This window comes from Grammomys surdaster, unplaced genomic scaffold, assembly GCF_004785775.1.
Source record: "Grammomys surdaster isolate TR1022 unplaced genomic scaffold, NIH_TR_1.0 224, whole genome shotgun sequence".
Lineage (NCBI taxonomy): Eukaryota > Metazoa > Chordata > Mammalia > Rodentia > Muridae > Grammomys > Grammomys surdaster.
The window spans coordinates 10,021,324-10,043,400 of record NW_021604669.1 but is presented as its reverse complement, the minus strand read 5'-3'; the positions used below and the strand labels follow the sequence as shown (position 1 = coordinate 10,043,400).

Here is a 22,077-nt window from a genome sequence, read left to right as displayed (position 1 = left end):
TGGTTTTCATCCAAATTTTATGTGACCAATGGTGTATTTCTGTGGGGGCAGGGCTCTGATGTAGCTACCAGCAGAAATGTCTGGACTAAACAGAGAAAAGTGGGTAACGCAGTAACAACTTGATGGGAGGGAATCAGAATCAGGGAAGGGACTCATTTTCTCCTTAAACCAAACTATGTTAATAGACTTCAGTAATGTCACTTGAAGAGGCAACAGTAATAGCAGTACACTGTTAATCTCATACATGCCCTGCCCCCATCTCTTTTAATCCTCATGAGATTTTTGAGCTGAACACTTTTTTTCAAGGTCACAGAGTGAACAGCAAACAGGGATTCAGATGCCAATCTGACAGATGCCACTGTCTATTAGCCACCAAACAGTGTGGCCAATGTGCTATTTGTTGTTAATTAGAATACACAGAAAACAGTTGGCTTGGCCACAGTAATGTCTTTTGGCAGGAAACAGAAAGAGAAGGGGAGAGAACTGAGTTTTCATCTTTAGCAAATTGTTCTAGGTCAAATAACCTAGGAAACAGTGCAATGATCCCCTCATCACATACATGGTCTCCTCTGAGAAAGCCCTTCTATAGCAGCAAAACAGAGCATGGGAAAGGCATTGTGTAACTTGTCAAATGTCTCCTTGGGGTTGACAGGAAGAGCTCTCCTGTAGAAGGTACAACAAGAGTACATAACATCAGCCTTTCACAAACAGCCAGAACTAGGCACGCTAGTTAGTATACACAGGTGATGATGCTATTAGAAGTGTGTCCAACGATCTGATTTTCCACTACTGTAACTGTGATGCCCAGGTCTGCACATGCAGAATGGTGGAATGAAGACTGAATGAGCAAACAGCGGCAGGATAGCGTATTAGCTACATTCCTTGTTTCTGTGGCAAAATACCCAACTCCAGGTTTTCCCTCGGCTCCTAAGTTAAGGAGAAACAGTCCACTGAGGCAGGGGAGCTTGGCAGTAGGAACGGGAGCAGCCAGTCCCACTATAAACACAGTGATGAACAGAGAGGTGAATGCTGCCTCATCTGACTTCCTCATTTCTTTCTATTCCATCATCCTGGGAACCCTGCCTCTATGGGGGTGCAACCCACACTTAGGGTGGACATTTCTTTCTCAGTTAAACCTCTCTAGGAATACCCTTACAGATAGAAGGGCAAAGGTGTGTCTTCTAAGTGATTCTAAATCCAGTCATGTTGACAATGAAGTTTACACAGCCACAAAACAACTACTAACTTTTCCAAGTCGGTGAGAAGTATTTTAGGTATCTCATGGGTGGGCTGGTCACAACCATCAGGACAGTTAAATCTAGAAGGGCTGTCTGAAGGGAACCCTCAGGTAAAACACACAATTCTTCAGGGACAAAGGACAGAGACAATGTAACGACTCCAATTCCATAAAGAACAGCAATCTTTAAGATGTATGTGATAACTCTTAAGGAGTGTGCTTCCATACGGCAGGGTGTTCATGGCAAGACGGGCAACACCAGTGTCCAATGTCAAGACTCAGAAAGATAGTAGGTTTTGCAGAGTGAGCCGAACAGGGCAAAGAGGATCAAAGTCCCATAGACCTACATTTGTTTTCCCACTTTGCCACTTAACAGCCAAGTTATAGTCCTCCTGGTTCTTTGGTTTCTTCATCTACGAAATTATAGTCAGGATGGCACTGGCTATCAGGATGATTGAGTGAAATATACTTTATGGAGGACTGGTACTTCTTTTAGCTCTCAACTGTAATGAACTAGTAGTATAATGCACACCCACCCCTCATCTATAAACTAGTGACATATTGCACACTCACCCCTCATCTATAAACTAGTAACATAATGAACACTCACCATTCATCTATAAACTAGCAATGGAATATACACCCACTCCTCACTTTATGTTTTCTATTTGTAATTGACTATGTATCTTAGCTTGTCAGAAATATCACTTAACACAGGAGTATTGAACTTTAACTCAATTTTTTTTCTCTAAGCAGAGGTCACTGGGTTAAGTTGTATATGTATTTTTAAAAACTCTTGGTATATATTCTTCAGTTGAGGGACATCTAGATTGTTTCCAGGTTCTGGCTATTACAAATAAAGCTGCTATGAACATAGTTAAGCAAGTGTTCCTGTGGTATAGTGGGGCATCTTTTGGGTATATGCCTAGGGATAGTATAGCTAGGTCCTGAGGTAGAACTACTTCCACTCTTCTGAGAAACCACCAAATTGATTTCCAGAGTAGTTGTACAAGTTTGCACTCCCACCAGCAGTGGAGGAGTGTTTCCCTTGCCCTATAAATTTGCCAGCTTGTGTTATTGCTTGAATTTTTGATCTTAGCCATTCTTATACATGTAAGGTGGAATCTCAGAGTCATTTTGATTTGCATTTCTCTAATGAGTAAGGATGTTGAACATTTCTTTAGGTGCTTCTCAGCCATTTGAGATTCCTCTGTTGAGAATTCTCTGGTTAGCTCTGTATCCCAGTTTTAAATTGGGTTATTTGTATTATTGGTATCTAACTTCTTGAGTTCTTTTTATATTTTGGATATTAGCCCTCTGTCAGATGTAGGGTTAGTGAAGATCTTTTCCCAATCTGTAGGCTGTTGTTTTGTACTTATGACTGTATACACTTTGTAATTTCCACTCCAGTGTGATACATTTCCCATTATGGTCTTTATCCTACTTGAGAATTTGAAAGATTTTGCTTTTTCAAGTGTAAAAATGCTGTATCAGAAGGGCCCTGCTTTACTTGTATACTCTAACAACATGACTGAAGATTTTACATGCAATCTTTTGTTTCCTGTATTACTTTTTCAAGCAAAGAAAATCCTCTACTATCTTTGTAGTTCACAGGTTTTTCAGGGTAACAACTAATTCCATTTTTCCCCAAAGGTCTTAAGATTAGAAAGTTAAGCCCTACCTGACTTAGGTTGAAAGGGCAAACAAAACCAAAACCAAATAAAACCAAACCAACCAACCAAACTAACAAACAAAAAACCATCATTTCAGTCAGATAGTCTACCATGGGCAAGAGAAATCAGTAATTGTGAAGGACCATCTTGAAGAACATGGCCCAGATTCACAAAGTACAGGAATCTCATGTGCTGGCTAATTTTATGTCAACTTACACAAGCTAGAGTCGGGAACTCTAGGTGTGAAAATGCCTCCATAAGATCGATGGGAGAAGGCCCAGCCAATTGTTGGTGGGGCACTATTGGGTGCCATGGTGGTCCTGGTTTCTACAAGAAAGCAGGCTGAGCAAGCCATGAGGAATAAGCCTGTAAGCAGCACCCTCCATGACCTCCGCATCAGCTCCTTGAGTTCCTGCCCTCACTTTCTTTGATGATGAATTGGGATATGGAATCATAAGCAAATTGAATTCTTTTGGTCACGGAGTTTCATCATAGCAATACTAATCTTAACTTAAGACACTGTCGGAAGTTCATGCTTGTTACGTCAGCTCATTTGCCTCAAGCTGAGGAGGCTAGAGAAGAAAGCATGAGGACGGGTAAGCAAAGACTCCAGTTCACTTACAGTTGCATGTGAGATAGTCAGGATCCCATTCTTGACAGCACACTTCCTTCTTTGCCACACTTTCCGGATCCTAGGGAGCAAATCAAACAAAACTTGATGTTGCACATGATTCACTTGGGGTGTGTAATCATGAGGCAAAACAGTCATTATGAAAAGCTATCTGCACATAAAACCAGCTTCCTTCCCGAAACCACACAAAACAGAAAGTCCTCGATGTCTGTTATTACGCCAGGTAGAAAGAAGGAAATTCAGATGGGCAGGCTTGTGAAGAGAAGCTCATGGTAGAACTGTTTTTGACAGTGAAAATAGGAGAGACAGATTCTAGTAGTAGAAAAGATACATTTATTATAGTTCCCACACAGAAGTCCCCTTCTCTGGGATGGGGGCACAGAATTGCATGGGACAGTGCTAAAAAGAAGTTTTAGTCACATCTGTGATCCTTCCCTAAAAAGACTCTGCTAGTAGACTGCCTCCATAAGTAATAATAATGGAGTTTAAACTTAAGACAGCTACTATGCAAGGGAGAGTCAGACGCTGCCTCAGAACGTGGAGAAAAGAGCTTAGGGTTTACATGGTAAGAATATTCTATATTTGGGGTTTGTATGCTTTCCCCTTGGGGGGTACTAGAATCCTACTTAGATCTTTGATTCTTCTGGGAAATTAAACCATGTTAAGACCATTCACAAGTAGACATGACACACGTTGAAAAATGTGAGCAAAGGATTAAAAAAAGCCTGTTTAACTAGCTCCCATCAACACACTTTCACAAAGCCCCACATACAGACATAAGGCTGGATATGGGTGGACGTGTGCACCTACCCCCTTCACCTCCCAACCAATACACATACACACATACCCGGTGAGGGTGACCACAAAAGCCGTGGGTGGGGGGTGGAGTGGGGTGGGTAGAACGTGTCCATGCACAAGTGAGCGAGCCAGTCATGGGGCTGCACTGCTTGGGACCATAGCTACTGGGCCATAGGACCAGGGATATCCTGGGCCAGAAAAGAAGTCAGGCCTTCTGTTGCCTTAGAAGCAACAGCACCAGGAGGCCACTGAAGGTTTGGTTTTCTAGGCCTATAACCGTATTCTGTCACGCCTCCTCCCACTTCTTAAGTCAGTGTTGTAAGTATACCTCCACAAATCCAACTAAAAACATTATTTGTGTGTATTTAACTACTAGGAGTTTGCTCCAAAGCATGCTGCACAGAGTGAAGGGAAAAGCTACACCAATAGATTACATGTAAACTGAACATATACACAAAATGTTAAGTCTCCTCAGGAGGGAAAAAGAACCATCAACTGAAAAACTCCTGAATCACAGCCACATGATATACTTTCTTGTGCAAGGACAGGGGCTATGTTTGATTAAAGGAAGCACCTGTCAATCACACCTGCAGCAGCTTTACTCAAGAGGCCCTGCATCGCATCTCATCTCCCCCTCACACAAGTCTGTTAACATCCCAGTAAGGCACTCGTTGCCTAGCCACCACCACTCGCATCCCTCTCTACCAACAAACGGTGACCGGGAGGGATCGCTTCCTATGAGGCTCATTCATTTTACTTAAAATTTCATTCATTAACCTTTCTTATTCACATATATTATAGAAACAAAATATAAAATAAGTTCTCATATTTTCTTATACAATTAATAAAGCCAAGGAAATAAACAAAGGCTCTCAGTTTTTTGGCTAAGATGGCTAATGAAGTGCTTCCTGGTCACTAGAGGAAAGAGGACACTCCCAAAACATCTCCTGTATAGGTGGGGGCAACTGCACCTGCCTTCTGTGAGCACTTTTGACAGCTCCGCCTTGCCCTTGGGAAAGTGACCTCAGACAAGTAAGAAAGTATCTGTGGGACTTCAGTCCGTATCATCACTTGGCATTCTCCCAGAAAAGCTCTGTGGTTTTGCTCATGTATCTTAACCCTTAGAGACTCTCTTTATCTGTATCATGAAAGTATCTGAGATTACTCTGAGAAAATACACACAAACAATGGCTCCTCTAAGTGCCTTTGAGACATAAAGTTTTAAAGTTATTTAAAAAACTAAAATTGCTCTTTCATATTTTATAGCAATTTTTAAGTACAAAGTATTATAAAACTTGGCTAAAATTATTAATGCAATTTGTATGAAAATGAAAAATCATACAACATACAAGTGCTTACTCTTAACAAAGGGTCTGTCTTCATGTAGAAGGATTTCAGTATTTTTCTCTTCCCTAGAAGCCATCAAAAGCAATTCTGGATTATTAGTATTCATCTCTCATATGTGAATATGAAAAACTGATATGCCTTCTTCGTTTCCAACTCTAAGATAAGATACCTCTCCTCTGCTCTCTTCCTTCCCTGCTCCTTTAGGTATAAACTGAACTTCAGTAGGGCCTTGACCATGTTGCACTGAACCACCTCCTTTATCTTTCTTCATTGCTTGCCAAGGCTGCCTGACAGTAAAGGCGTGTTCCCTTAGCTTTTAATTTCTAGCATCTAGCTGTGTGCTTCAGATGCTAGAATTTTTGCTGTGTATGTGAAATGAATATCTGAAGGAGGGACAGGCTGAAAGAAAGTAGTCAGGACAAGCTTGTAACAGTTTTTGTCTTGACTATGTTCAGAGTGGTCAAAGGCAGTTATGGCCCTTTTTGAAAGACGAGATGACTGGTGCTAAGTCAGAGCACCCAGGATGAAGTCTGTCTCTCTCTCACTGTGGGCATGCATAGATAAGGAAGACGTGCTCACAGAGAAGACTCAGGGTTCAACTACACAAGACTCATGAAAAGGACTTCACCCTTAGGCAGAAGCAGCTGAGATGGATGACAAGAGGCGTATTATTTTTAGTTAGAAAGAGAAGAGTATTTGACAGATTGCTTGTATCAGAGACAATGTCACGGGTTACCAGCAAGGTTAGGGTTTGGGCAGCCAGATGCCATCTCAAGGAGAGAATATGACCATAATAAAGCAGAGCTGAGTCTCTCCCTTCTCAGCTTTCTAAAAGTGCAAGTCCCAAGCCAGAGGGGTTACCTGGTGCAGAACAATCATCCTTCTTGTAAGGACAGCAGGTTAGGTCAACTGCTTGAGCAGAACTAGCTCAGAAAGCTTTTAAGTATGTTCCCTCAACAATAGCCAGGATATGATCCCAGGGAGAGTGCTGTATGGGTGTGCTGGCCCCACACTGCGCTAGCCAGGGCTGGACACATACCCATCACTCTTCTTCAGCAGGAAGCCCTTCTTTTCACTGCCGTACTCCTTGTTGCCCTGGAGCTGATGCATGCTGTACCCACCTTGCCGGCTCTGAGAGTCCTGGAAAACAGAAGCACAGACTAACAAATGCTGGAGACTGCTCTGTTGTGCCTCAGCCTTTGCCTGTTGGTCTGTGCCTAGGGGAATTATGGACTTTGGGAGTTGTCAAGGCCTACCTTTTATTTGAGCAGAGGAAGCAGGACATGTCAATATTTTGCCTGACTCACAAAGCCAAGTCCTAGGCAGAGCCTAGGGTCCAGGTCTAGTTTAGTAGTGATTCAAACACAAAAGAAACTGCTATGACTCAGCCCCAGTTCCCACTCACAGCAGGAAGCAATAGCAAGGACTAAATGGGAACAGAAAGCAGGGAGTGTACAAACTGGCAGTGCTCTTCCCTCCGCTGTGCCTGTTCTCCCTACATGTGTGTGCTGGAGTCCTCTAAATACAGGACATCTTCATTAAAAAGATTTCAGAGCAGGGTACTGGCAATTAGCATACAAATTTTGTAACTAACCATCCACTAAGCATATATAATTAAAAGATCTGAATTCTGAAACCTTTTGACTATTGAAATGTACAAAACAATACTGGATTTGGGAGCAGTTTAGACCTTGAGTTACCCAGTTGGTAAACTATGCAAACATTCTAGAAAAGGAATAATCTGCCTATAGCACTCTGCAAAGCAGACCCATGTCAACACTATGAGTCTGACATGAGAAGGCTATGATGTGACAAAGCATGTACGCTCCAGCAACTGAAGCAAGCAAGCCTGGTTTCACTCGGGGAATCCACAGGTACCTGACCATAGACTCTAAGGATAGGAAGACAAGAAACAATGGCCATACTATGAAAATCCAAGAAGTAAAATAGAAATGAAACAAAAAAAAATAAAGTTGAGCTGCAGCATGAGAACAAAGGTCTTTAGGCACACAGTAGGACAACACATTCTCACAAAATATATTAACTTACTCTTCTAGACTTCGATCAGGAAGGGCAAAGCAACACAGAAAAAAGGCAGAACATTTGAAAATAGTTAATTGTGTTAATTTATCAGTCATAAATGAAACAGTTTGTAAAATATACACAGAAAGGAATATTGTAAAGATATATTAAAAAACACATCGGTGATCATAAGAGACTTCGGATGATAAAACAGTAAAATATTTCTATACCAACCAAGTGTTATATACTTTAGCTCATGTGTGGTGAGGAGATAAACCCGGTCAATGAAGATGATGAGGTGCACATTTCTCAGATAAATGTTAACACCATTCAAAATGTGGGAGCACAGAGAACCAATGCCTCAGTGAAACCAAAACCACTGAATCCACAGAAAATCAGAGCCACATAGTGTGATGTCCTCAGTAGGCTTGTTTCCCAATTGAACAAATCAGATTATCTGGGGTAGGGATGTGGGGTAGAATGAGATCTAAGGATCTCTTGCAAAATTTCTTAATATTTACTTTCTAATGTTTCTTTTTACATCCTTTTATGTACTCACTTATGTATGTATGTATGCATGTATGTATATATGTATATATTTAGAGTGTGTGTGTGTGTCTGTGCGCATGCGAAGAGGAGGAGGGTAACTTCCAGGAAATCAGTCTCTCCCTCTACCATATAGGTACCAGGGACTGAATGCAGATCATTAGTCCTGGTGGCAAGCACCTTCACCTAGTGAGCCATCTTGCCAGCTTCTAGAGTTTACTTTGAAACACAACCATGGTCTTGGTCACACAGTATAGTAGATCACTAAATTCTTCTGGATCTGTAGTTTCTGACTTCCTGTACAATTCCAGAAATTAGCTAATTAATGACTTTCAAAGGTTAATAAATGCATATAAATTATTTTTACCTCATTGAGAAATAATGGCCATTCAGCTTGCTTAGTAGAAGTGTTTTATTTTTTTTTGTTTTTTTTTGTTTTTGTTCGTTTGTTTGTTTTCTGAGACAGGGTTTCTCTGTGTAGCCCTAGCTATCCTGGAACTTGCTCTGTAGATCAAGCTGGCCTCAAACTCAAAAATCTACCTGCTTCTGCCTCCCAAGCACTGAGATTACAGGCAAGTGCCGCCATCACCACCTGGTGCTTAGTAGCAATATCAATAAATAAAAAGATGAATTTAGTTCTGAAAAAGTACTGGAAAATTATCAGTACTACTTATAATTTAACACATCCAACTGAAGAATGAAATAGGTCTTGAGTTCTTTGATAGCATGAGAGTAATCAACCATGTATTCAGGAAAGAAAAAATGCAAATTCCAAACTCATTTAGGCAAAAATATGCAACACTGGAAATAAACAATGATCTTGAAACCTTTCGGCAATTTTATGCCAAGAGCTAGGAAATTTATCTACCTCACTGAATTTACCTTACTGATTTCCAATTCAACCTCTTACACCCTAGTAGAGACAGAGAAAGCACTTTCTTTGAAGCCATGTTGACATGTGATAGGTACTATTAATCTGTAAAACCTCATCCCTCTGAACTGAATGCAATTCCTATTTACTAATTTAATGGGTTTGTGAATGGTTTTGGTATTCAACTGAAAACCAAACCTTTATCACAGAGCTTCAAATTTACAATGGCAGGTGTGGCTGATGGGTGACTGAACTCTGGGTAGTGTTTGGCACACTGAGGAGAGGGAGGAGCAACATGCCGAGTGTGTCAACTTGCACCCATGCCAGGAAAGGCCCATTAGTTTTCATATACTTGTGTGTTCCAGGAAATTGGGCTATATATAAGGTGAAGTCATCTCACTGAACATTTCATAAAAACCCCAATAATTTGACCTGATGAAGGAAAGAATGATCTTTCCAGATAGCTGGGGATCCTGTTCACAACTATAATTCTTTAACAGTTGCTAGTTTTCCTATACATTTGTTTATTTGTGTGTGCCTCTATGTACTGATGTCAGAGGACAGCTTGCAGAAGTTGGTTCTCTCCACCATAGGAATGTAGGAACCAAGCTGAGGTCATCAGTCTTGGTGACATCTTGTTAGGTCATCTATTCGGTCCCCTAAAAATTTTGAAATTTCTTTTAATTGTCAACTTGACACAATCTAGAACCACCTGGGAAGGGAGTATCGAGGAGAGTCTGATGAGGTGGTCAGGTTGGCCTCTGGAAGGGAGCATCCTTATTGGATGAAATGAGATGAGAAGACGCGCCCACCCTGGATGGCACTATGACCTACACAGGGCATCCTGGACAGTACAGAGTAGGGAATGTGAGCTGAGCACTAGAATGCACCCAGTCACTCACTGCTTCCCGCTCCTGATTACCTCACGTCTCTGTACTGACTTCCTTGCAGTCATGGAGAGTAACTCGGAACTGTCTTTTTTTTTTTTTTAATGTTGATTTTATCATAGCACCAGGAAGCAAAACTAAATGGTTTCCTTTAATCAAGCCATGTTAGAAACTGGCAACGGGTAAGTAGGTTAGATGATTTGCTGGGTGTTTTTAATTTCTCATAAAGTATTTTTGACTCCTTTGCACTCTTCTCAAATATTAAGAGGAGGACGAGAACTCTCTGGTGGATACTGTCCTTCACATTCACTTGGTAGATAGTCCCCATTACCTCCAAGTCACTAGAAATAATTACTTGCTAAGTTATTTTGCAACAAGAGGGGATAGCATTAGAAAGGGATGGGTGGGCATGCTGTCAAATGCCAATTTTAGCTGTAAAATATTTAGGAGGAGTGACAATTAAAACCCATTAATCAACTTCAGGTAGAGTTAAATATCAATCACTTCATGCTCATTTCACCTCCTAGATACTCCTTTTGTTATGAAACTTTGTTTCTTAGCCAACCTGAGCAGAGGAATACATCAATACCTATACAAAGCGAGATGACTTCACCCCTGGGTAACAAAACAAAGATAGGAGGTGGCTATGTGGAACCAGCGAGGCCACCACAGCTTTCTTTAGACAAATGTCTACTCTTTCCCCTTTCCACTTGGGCCTTTCTACTGCACGCACACTTAGAAAGCATTCAAGAATATTTCTCTTAGTGTTTATATGTAAGCTTCACCTTCTAATTAAAAAAAAAAAAAAAGAATCTTTCCTGGGATAGCCTCAGGCCCCTGACCACAGACACAGCATAGGTCTGCATAGAGAGACTACATCTCAGTGCACAGATGTTCACGGGAATCAGCCCTACTCTGATAGGAGACAGGAGAGCAGGAGAACATCTACCATTAAAGAACAATGAACTTATCTCACTTTGCCAAACTCCTAAACATTTGTAAAACCTGAACTTGGAGAACAAAAAGAATAAAAATCATTTTTAAATGTATATACACACATATATAACCTTAGAAAAAAAGAATAAAAATTACTTTTAAGTGTATATACATATAGGTATAGCCTTAGTAAAGGAAACCTTTAAAGACTATAGTAAAAGGCTAGTGCAGGTTTCCAGTGTGTTTTGAGGGGTGGTGATGGAGGGAGGGTCCTTTACCTTTGCTTTGGCCACATGAATGCCATTCAGAAATTTCAGGAATTAAAAAACACTGAATGTCACTGTTGGGAGCTATTATCAGGAACTGACAAAGCAAATGCATCTCTTATACAACCATTAAACACTGCATTTCAATACTGCTCAAACAGGCACATTTGACTTTCTTCCATGTGACAAATGACACATACCCTCCTTGATGAAGAGGCCTACACTTAGCACCCAGACTACAGCCAGATATGCAGCAGGTGTCAATACCTGGACAAATGACATTTGTAACCAAGGTCAGAGCTGCATTAATCGAAATCCACCACTCATTCTATACTGTCAACATCCAGGGACCATCTCAACTGAATTTTCTTGATTCTGGGGCCAATTTCTAAAGGACTCTATCAAAATATTTTCTTAAATTTCTGGTAAAATGAAAGACCATTTCTGGCTTCCCAGAATGATAAGCATGGTCTACAGAAGAGAATCATGAAGAGAATCACGAGGTGTACTGCCTGCTTCAAAGATTAACATTAAGAAAAATCTAAGGCTACAAAGTAGTAGAATCCATGGTACCGTTTATTTATGAGGTGAAAGAACACAGTTTCTTCTTTTTGAGGCAGGTTCTGACTATGTAGACCAGGCTGGCTGTAGTTAGAGAGCTCTGCCTGCCTCAGTGGCAAGTGCCACCTTGCCTGGTGGGAACGGTTTCTAGGCTGGGCATCACTGTAGACACACACTTCTTTTACCTCTCCTGGTTCCACCCCCACCCCAGGAGGAAGCTATCACTGTGCCTGTTTCACAGATGGAGAACAACAAAGGGAATCACAAGCGGCCTCACTTACACTGTTAGCCCTGCTGGGAACATAGAAGCCACCTACTTCTTTCGGATCAAGCTGCAGAGAGGATTTTATTAGGTCTCGGAGTGCAGTTAACTGTTTCTTTTCTTCATCTTGGGTTTGCTTTATCTATAAAAGAAAAAGTCACACCTGTTATTTATCATTCATTTTAAAAACAAAGCTTAATTATCCAAATATACCACTCATCAAACAACTGAATTTCATAATTGCAATATATCTTCCCATTAAAGTACTCATACTGCCTGGTTAACGTAAGAGGTAGAGTCTGATCCTGAGAAAATACCCAGACTTTAGAATTAGCAAGTTATGAACCAGGCTTTATTATTAAACAACACTTAGTGACCCAAGCTCTCAGTCCCTATATTTAACAAGGCTAGAAAAAAATGCATGTAACATTTGTTTCTAGCTTTTGTAAGAATGGGCAGAAAGAGTACCATGGCAAAATTAAATGAGTCAGGAGAAAAACATGAGACATCAATTGCTGAAGCATACACCAAAGTATACATAGAGCCACATGAAGACCAGGACTTTTCCTGCTTATTTTTAATCACTTGGGATTTAACTGTCAGTGATCCATGTTCACTAACTGAAAGAAAATTAGGCAAAACACATAGGTATGCTTGTTAAAAAAGTTACAGTAAGAACCAGGCTGATAATGAATAATCTGAAATGTGTGGAAGTAGTACTCTTGTATTTTCTTGCAATTTGGAATATTTGCATATATATAATTTGCATTACACACACACAACACACACACACATAACACACACACACACACACACACACAATGCGATCTCTCCAAAGTAGGGCCAAGTGTAAATATGTAATCGACTTGTTCCACATAGCCTCAAACAGACAAGCTAAACACAATGTCTTACTACATAGAGTTTCTGGCATATATATGGACAACTCTTTTTTTTTTTTTTTAAAGATTTATTTGTTTATTTATTATATATGAATACATTGTAGCTGTCTTCAGACACACCAGAAGAGGGCATCGGATCCCATTACAGAGGGTTGTGAGCCACCATGTGGTTGCTGGGATTTGAACTCAGGACCTCTGGAAGTGCAGTCAGTACTCTTAACCACTGAGCCATCTCTCCAGCCCTGGACAACTCTTTTTTGATTGTGATGTAGCTGTGTGTGAATTTTCTGTCATGCCAGTTGGTCAGTTGGTCTTCAGTGTTCCAGATTTTAGAGCATTCTTCATCAGGGATGCCTAATCTGTTACTTGTAACTCTAAAGTCTTTTCTAAAATTATGTACTCAGATTCCTAATATTTTTTCTTTTAATATCAGCTAAGTTATTCCCAAGTAACTATTATTCCATCTCTAAGTATACATTCTCTCCCTTTCTGAAGTTTATTTATTGATTTTTGTTTTGTTATTTGCCCCTCCCATTCTTCATAGCCTCCAAAGGTTCGCTGCTAAGATGAAGGCCTGTCTGCCAGGTTCACACTGACCTATCACTGATCTCTTCTGCATAATCCCCTTTCTGATACAGACTTCAAATGGACTGATGCTTCTTAGAAGTTAAATGGACATGCTACAAAGAACTTACATTATATAAATCAGCAGCCAGCTTTTCAATGTATTGTTTCAGTTTATCAGCTGTTTTCAAGCCATCCTGAAAGAAACTACATCAAAAAACATCAGTGACTCAACCAGCAGTAAAAAGAAGGAACAGAACTATGTGCAAAACCTGAGGATTCTTCCCACCTGTCTCCCCACACCCTCCCCCAGTAATTTCTATATAATAAACATGAAGTCAAGTACAGCACTTGTATAAAGATGTGTCAATAAACACATTTATGGCTACTATTTGAAATCAATTAGGAGAGATCAGTTGGCACAAATAACACTTGCAGTCCTCACTGATATCACATGTGTTAACATCCATCCATAGATCACTTCCTTGTGGTCAGACCATGTTTGAATCAAAGAGAAAGAAAAACTAGCCCCTGGCATACAGACGTCCAACTGCACGCTAGAGGGTCAGGTAGAAGGCAACATGTGCTGATATACAGGGGTTTAGTGGTGCTGAGGGTCTGGAAAGCTGTATGCTACACAGTATGAAAGACAACAAGAGTTGACAACTGGAGAACTTTACTACAAGCTGAGCACCGACTCACAAGTTGTTCTGCTGGCTTGATTCTCATGGGTGAAGAACTTCAGCTTCCTCTCCATCGTGTAGGGAATACACAACAAGACTTTCCACCTTCCTAGGTCCACACAGTGGTGGGATTCAGACCCAGGCCTACCTGATAGCAAGCCCATTCTCAAGGTAGCAATGAAGTGAGTTCTTACCTTGGATAGGTGAAGCTAGTTCTTCTCTTGTGGGGGGCATTCCTCAGGGCCCTCCCCTTGGTTTCGGTTTATAGAAACCAGGGAATAGGTGTTTAGAACCCCCATGCTCTGCTGCCCCTTTCTCTAAGGCATGCCCTACCCCAGAGATCTATGGTCTGCCTTGTGGTTTCCAATAAGTGATGAGGGTCACCTCCCTGCCATCCCACAGTGGTCTTGGTGCAATTTAGATGCACTAAGGAGAGGAATTCTAGAGTCCACCTTGGGATCCACTCAAAGCCTGGTTTCCTAGAAGCTAAATCCCTGTATTCTAGGTATTGATTTGGTTGATACTTTATTACACCCTACAATATTTAGCACTCTGGAAAGTACCACCCTATTTATCTACAAAGACATCTTAACAATTTCAAGCAGAGCTATACTACAGAGTGCTATATTAGACCCATTGCTGAAGACTTTTAAAACGTAGATGCTGTGCCCCATCTTAGGCTCATCAAATCAAAACTTCTGATATGCCATCTAAGGCGTGCACCCTGAAGTTAAAGGCACCAGCTGTAGCAGTGGCTGTACCAGGCTCTAGCTCCTAGTCTGTGTGGGCACTGCAGTAGTAGATGGGGAGGCTGACTGCAGATCATGGTTGTTGCAGGTTCAAGTCCTTACGTGGGTAAAGCACAGCAGAGAAAGACATGGACAGGATGCGGAGGAGGGGCTCTGTTCTCTCTCCTTCTTCCACTCAGCCCATAGTCACTGACACCCAGGGTAGAAATTCTTCCCCCAGTTAACTCTCTCTGGAAAGTCCCCCAAGACACTGTTGGTGTGGGCCAGGGGTGGGTTGGCGACTGCTAATTACCCAGGTGATTCTAAATCTGGTAAAACTGATAATGTAGGTTAACCATTCCAGACATATTTTGTTGGTAAAATTCAGTTTTAAGCTGTAATACTCTTATTTTTTAAATGTATATGAGTATTCTATCTGCATGTACATCTGCATGCCAGAAGGAGGCATGAGATCCCAGTGTAGATGGTTGTCAGCCACCATGTGGTTACTGGGAATTGAACCCCTGAAGAACTGACAGTGCTTGTAACAGCTGAGCCATCTGTCCAGCCCTGTGAGTTTTATTCTAGTTGCAATGCTGCACAACCATCATGTAATTCCAGAACACTTCCATCGTCCCAGGAAGACTCTACTCACTTGTCCCTTCCCACTTATCAGTAATATGATGTCTCTATGGATCACCTTTCCTAGAGAGTTCACATACATGCATTCTGCTATGTGGTCTTCTGTATCTGGCTTCTTTCACTTGGCTTAATATTTTACATGTTGATCTATGTTGAAGTATGTATCAATCAATATTTCATTCTTTTATATGGCTGACTACTATTCTACTATATGAATATCCCATTTTTTTAGCTTGATAGGTATACATGTTTCCAAGTACTGTAAATAATAGTTATATAATATTCATGCATCTACTTTTGTTTATATACCTGTTTTTGACTCTTCTGGGAATTTATCTGAAAACTTTTATAAACAATTGTACTACCTCACATTCCTAATAGTGTTATGTGGGTTTCCTGTTCTTCATAGCCTCTCTAAAACTTTCCATTTTTGTTATTTTAATTATAGTTTGCCAAGGGGTTATGAAAAGGTGTCTTACTTCTGATTTTTGTGTGTACTTCCCTAATGATTAATGATGCTGAATATTTTATCATGTGATATTTGGCCAATTATTTATCTTCTTCAGAAAAACGGCTACTCAAACCCCTTGTCCACTCAAAAAACTGGATTATCCTTTTGTGATTGCATTCTCTGTACATCTGTATTCTCAATCTTTATTAGGTAAGTGGGTTGTCTTCCTGTTTTCCTATATCTTTTCATAAACAGAGCTTTAAATTTTGATGTCTGACTAATTTCTCTTGGTTTCTGTGGTTACTATGTCAGTGCTGACATATGTTTAAGCATCTACTAAAGAAATGCCCCTATGGACAAGTTACTGATCATTCTAAAGTGTCCTGACTCTGTGATACAAAAGGGAAATCACATGTGAAAATAGTGAGTCTAGAAACCCTGGGCTATCCGTAAGTTCCTGGGAGCTGTTACTCGTTAGTATCATCTGTTCTGATAGAAGAGACTAATGCTTGTAAACGCTTTTGCCTCTGCAGACCACACTAAATCCTGTAGTAAAAGGAATGGGTGGTTTGCTTTGAAAGTATGATGTTATTGGCAATGTTCATGGTGAGTGAGCAGCAATGTGGGTGAGTTGGAACAGGTAGGGACAGTCCGTTTCCGCTCTCTTCCCAGTGTAAACACTAGAGCCATACTGAGGTGCTGTGATTCACCAAAGGATTATGCAGCAGACTCCCTGGTGAGTGCTGGCTAGGTCTACTGAAAACTACTGGGGAACTAGAGTTGGAGCTCAGAAGAAATCTTTAAAGATGTGAGTAGAGGATGCTTTACAGGGCAACACTATGCATATTGAATATAGGCTTGGAGGGACTGTGATAGCAGAAACAATCTCTGGAAGAAAGCCTCCCTAACTTTTGGATGCTGCGTTTTAATAATAGGGCAACTTAGACAAGGTCAACCGGCCACTTGATGGCTCAGAATCTCACCTCCCAAGAAGCCTGTCCTGTGGATCTGTCCTTCTGCCGATCTCTCTGTGCTCTGGTGAAAGCCTCTGTTACCAAATCCCAAAGTCCGTCTGCCCTCCAAGGCCCATCCCAAGTCCCACCACCACCTTCTTTCAGATATAGCCACTACCCTCCTTAGCTTTTGCAGTAGTCTCTCCTCCTGGTTGGTGCCTGTGGTGCAGGTCATGGAATGCCTTATGACTATCAGGTACCTGACTGCCAGTACCAGACGACAAACCCAGAAGGCAGCTCTGTTTGGATCTAACTCCAGAACCTAGCAAAGCCCTCAGCCTTTGGTAAGAGGCTAGTAAATGGTTTTGAGTAGGAATGTAGAAAAAGACCATAGCAATAAGGAGTGTCAGGCTGCATCCACTTCAGATAATGCTGTTCTCACTACACTCACAAAGGCTGACGTACACATAGTTTGCAAAGCGCTTTACGGTTTGGGAAATGCATGCTTGTAGACCTCAAACTCTTCTATCCAGACTTAGGAATTAAGAAAGACTTCTAAAATCAGGCAAAGATTTGCTGTCAAGTACTGCAATTCAGAAGATTCAGAGATTCATCTCTTTTGGTAAAAGTTTGCAGATTAAATGTTTCTAAGAAAAAACCTGAAGCTGATCCAAGACAAAAATACCACCTTAAATTAAAATCAGGAGTCATTGCAGCTTACTTTAAAGTTTGTAACTGTCCACTACACCAGAAAGGCAAACTCAGCTTAGGTCCTCAGGTTAGAGCTTCTGTATCCTTCACCGTGTAAACGTGGATATACTGAATATATATTGCAATATATTCTTTCCATTTACAAAGCACATTCATAGAAGGTAGAATTTACCTTGAAGACAGTTAATAGCTTCATATAAAAATTAACTTGGTCTTTTGTAAAGGGAAACACCCTAACCATGACATATATGAAGGATCCCCAATCACAGCTGCCTCATCGGTGAATACTTCAAATGCTTTTTTTAGTTTACTCTCATACCCTCATGAAGGTGTTGGTTACAAGCTGTAACCCCAAATGACATGACGCTGATATTCAGTGAGGGGCCTGTTGACCAGCAGGGATTTGAACTTGTCCATTAAGCAACTCAGACTCTGTGATTTTTTTGCTAAATGTGTCATTTGCACACAAAGGTTCTCTTAGACCCGGAGTTACTGATCAGATAAGAGATCAAAAGGAATTATGCATTTATTGTTTTGAGAGTATTATTATCTAGTTCAAATGATCTTTATTTTTTCCAGGTTATGAGATTTGGTCTGGAGCTTTGGAAAGGACCTAGCATTCTCTCCTCTGTATATCTGTTAGTAGACACTAACAGCAATGGCACATTCTCACACACAGGCTACAGCTGAACACTCATCTCAGTTAGCCCAGGAAATAAAGAAGATGAATAATCAGACAGTCATAGACTCACAGAATGAAATCAAACACATTCAAGGTGTTGCAGTACAGAGCAATGTTTGTCTCAGGATAGAACACTTTCACAGAAATCTTTCTAGAGAGCTAAGCATCTGAAATGCTCCAAAAATTAAAGTCTAGATAATGGACCCCCACCAAGAAACTGTGGGTGGGAATATGTGGTAAAAGGTAACAGGGAAAACAACAAGAAATGTGTACCGAGAGAGGAGGTATTAATAGAATGGTCTTAGGGACAAGGGCTTATGTACAAGCTGTAGAAAAAGACCGATTCAGACTAATCAAATAGTTGTCTATTGTGAGCTGCTAATTTATACAAAATGCTGGCCACAGAAGATAATAATACTGTTTCTCTTCTATTTAGTTGTCACTATGGACAGTTACTCAATGAAAGAGAATCAAGAGAAGACCAGTGAAACCAAGGGGTCCATCAAGGGCTGATAAGTAATGCAGCACTTACTTGCACTGTGCATGATAATACTTTATAAGGTTCTGCAGCAGGTCCACACCCTTTTTGGTCTTGATTTCATTAACTTTAATGAGATACTGTGGAAAGAAAGCAGAATTTCATGTTGGCAACTCCAGATGGGGCTCTTAAGCTCATGTGGAAGAACAGCACTGCTAAACCCGCCCAGGTAGGTGAGCTTTGCTTAGGGAAGGCTGTTGGGGTGCAGTCAGTGTGCACAAATGCAATTAGTGTTAGCGTTTGCTAACTCCTTTACAAGACAAGCAAGAATGAAACACAGCAAATGCACTCCACGTCACGACTGCTTTCCCTAAGTGCCGTGGATCTCAAACTTATATTCACATAGTCCTGAGACAGACTGTTCTCTTCAGAAGACAGGTGGGAGAGCAGTCCCTTCAAGAATGTTTGACGAGATACTGAAAACTTTAAACAAGGAGATGAATCAGAGGAAGAAATCTCTATTTAGAAAGAAGCAAATCAGAAAAGAGAATAAAAACAATGTGCTGCAGTTAAGCATGGTAATGGCTTTGGTTTTATCACTGGCCAAAATCTTCCTTTGACACTGTGCTTATAGCTCACTTGTCGTAATGTTAAGTCGGAGTTCATACACAGAAAAGGTCAAGGAGCCATAGGCTTATGAGGAAGAAAAATAAATCCAAAAGAAAAAAGGCAGAGGCGGGGGTAGGGGAAACTCAGGAGAAAAACTTAAATTACACACTCTCCGGAAAGTGTCTCCAATGCTCAAGGTGCCTTACAGTGAGTGCTCAACTCAGTGGGCTACAGGTTTTGGTGGGATTTCAGTTTGAGAACCACAGATGTACGTTAAAGGCAGCATGCATTTCCTGCATCTTTCCATGAGCTCAGACTTCATTATTGGACAGCTTCATCTAAACTTTCACTCAGGCTGGATCCATGCTTTAAACAACCACATGCTCCAAAGCGGTACTGCTCACCCCAGTTACCTCCCACCAGGACTCCCCCCAGACACTCGCAAGCAACATACAAGTTCTCACCAACGAATCCTGGTTTGGCTTAAAGAGGCCCATAGAACCAAGGGCTCAAAATATGAGACAACAGTGCATTGTCGGATCCCAAAGGGCTTGGAGAAAAAGGGAGATTAGAATCCTTAGGAAACAGTCCCTCCTCCAAGCATCAAACCTAGCCTGCCGAGGAGCGGAAGTAGAGTCTGGGAAGGTCTGTTCTTACTTCACACATCTGGAGCTGAAAAAGCCGCCGTTCCTTTTCCATTTCTTCTGCAATCTCAGCGCCTGTTATCTCTGTCCGGATCATCCCATGCTGTTTTGCGTGTTCTCTTTTCTCCTTCTCAATTTTTGTACTGCAAACGACAGCATATGCCATGTTAAAAGAAAGGTAACCCACAACACCAAGTGGGAACTGGAGCGCAAACTTGACTCTGGATGATGATGGGTCCACCAAATGCATCATATGTTCCATGGATAGAGTGGGGTGGGGTAGGCTGTGATAATGGGGCACTTGTGCAAGTGTGTGCAGAGAGTAAACGGGAGCTCTTATTGCCTCCCATTCAAAAACACCGGTTTTGAACTGGGGATGTAGCCTGGGGTAGACTGTAAGACCTTGAGTTCAACCCTCGTGAAGCAAAGCAGTTTCTAAAATGAACCCCATTGGTTTCTTTCCTTTAACCAAATCACTGACAGTTATCTAGTTAAGAGGCAACATTTCTTAAGATAAAAAAATCATATCATTAGTAGAAATGTGAGTTCAAAGGGAACAAACATATCATGTGTGAACTTCATCTAGGAAGCTTCTGAGACTTCCAGTCAGAGCTTACACATGTAATAGACACACAGTTCTTTTTATATTTTGGTTGGGATGAACAGTTTAATTTTTCTTAGGTAAATGACTTTTTAATGAAAAAGAAGCAGAAAGTTAAAGACTTCAGAATTATTTAATGACAAAGTACAAATGGATTTTGGTCAGTACATTTAAAAACTGGTCAAAGCTAATTTTTGACATTGTCATATTTCAGTAACACAGTTTAATAATTTCACTACTTGTCATGGAACTGTGCATGACAGGGCTGGGAGAAATGTCTATGTCTAATGTGGGATTTTTGGTGAGTGAGGGAGGAAGGTTTCCATGATCCAGGATGTGAAGGTAGGCACATACTAACCCTATAGTACCTGAGAGCAGTGATGCTTGCTGCTTGGTACTCTTCTGATAAACATACTTAATTTGAAATGGACTTTAAATTTCAGAAATATCCTTGACTTTCCAACTGTGACCGCAAAGATTAATTGATTTAACCTTTAGGTTTAGTGGATGTAGAATGGGGAGCCAAACACTATAAAAGGCCAAGTGGCCTTGCCTATACACACATAGGAAAAATCAACTGCCAACCAACGGTAAAGCTATGGCAAACTTGGTGGAGACTCATTCTCATTCATCAAAAACTGCATCAGTCAACATTCTGACCACATCACCTTAGCAATTAAAGAAAGGATTTTAGTGGAGAGAGTTAAATCTCAGCTTTCTCCACTGATGTCAATGGGACAGGAAGCATGGGGGACAGGTGTGACTAGCTGTTGGGTTTAACATGGTGACACTATCTGACAGGTGCTCACTTCCTTTCCCTACGTGGACTCACAGTGGCATGGTAGTCAGGGGTAAACAAGACAAGATCATCTAAAACAAAAAGAGCTGAAGACAATGATGGATCAAAGAACTTGTCTAACATTTAAAAGGCAGAGTTAAAACAAGAGTAAGATTGAAGGCTGTCCTCCTCAGGGAGAAGAAGAGAAAAGGGAGAAGTAGAAGGAGGGGAAACCATGATCAGGATGTATTACGTGAGAAAAAAACACTTTTCAAAAATAGAGAAAGGAAGGGAAGGAGGGAAGGAGGGGGGGGGGGGGGAGGAAACGTCCTGGAAAGGCATTGAGAGGAAATGCAGTTCTAGGTGAGAGAGTTGGATGGGCAGTTAAGTTTCCAAGATGAGTCGTCCTTGTTGAGCAAGACATAAGGACCGGCAGAATTCAAGTTATCTAGCCACAGACATCTGCCTAGGCCCAGAGCTTTCTGCTGTCTCATTAAGTAAGATCTCTGGTGATTTCTAGAGTCTTTGTAATAAGGGACAGAAGCTGTTGCCCTTGGTCTAGAACACTGTTTGCTTCCATAATCGACTTCCTGATGCTCTCCACTTCACACTAAGGC

General features: G+C 41.0%; 1 protein-coding gene across 4 annotated transcripts in view; it reads right to left on the bottom strand.

The window, feature by feature from the left end:
- The window catches only part of Asap1 (ArfGAP with SH3 domain, ankyrin repeat and PH domain 1), a 291,208-nt gene that overhangs the window by 63,130 nt on the left and 206,001 nt on the right, over nucleotides 1–22,077 (bottom strand). For 2 of the 4 annotated variants that reach the window (XM_028773285.1, XM_028773283.1), the window contains exons 8-13: nucleotides 20,095–20,224; nucleotides 18,883–18,968; nucleotides 13,632–13,707; nucleotides 12,057–12,179; nucleotides 6,726–6,826; nucleotides 3,533–3,602 (exon numbers count right to left, since the gene is read on the bottom strand). In XM_028773285.1, coding sequence (XP_028629118.1) covers nucleotides 3,533–3,602; nucleotides 6,726–6,826; nucleotides 12,057–12,179; nucleotides 13,632–13,707; nucleotides 18,883–18,968; nucleotides 20,095–20,224 — 586 coding nt within the window. The remainder of the gene's footprint in view (nucleotides 1–3,532; nucleotides 3,603–6,725; nucleotides 6,827–12,056; nucleotides 12,180–13,631; nucleotides 13,708–18,882; nucleotides 18,969–20,094; nucleotides 20,225–22,077) is intronic. The other 2 variants (XM_028773286.1, XM_028773284.1) reach the window with 1 other exon arrangement.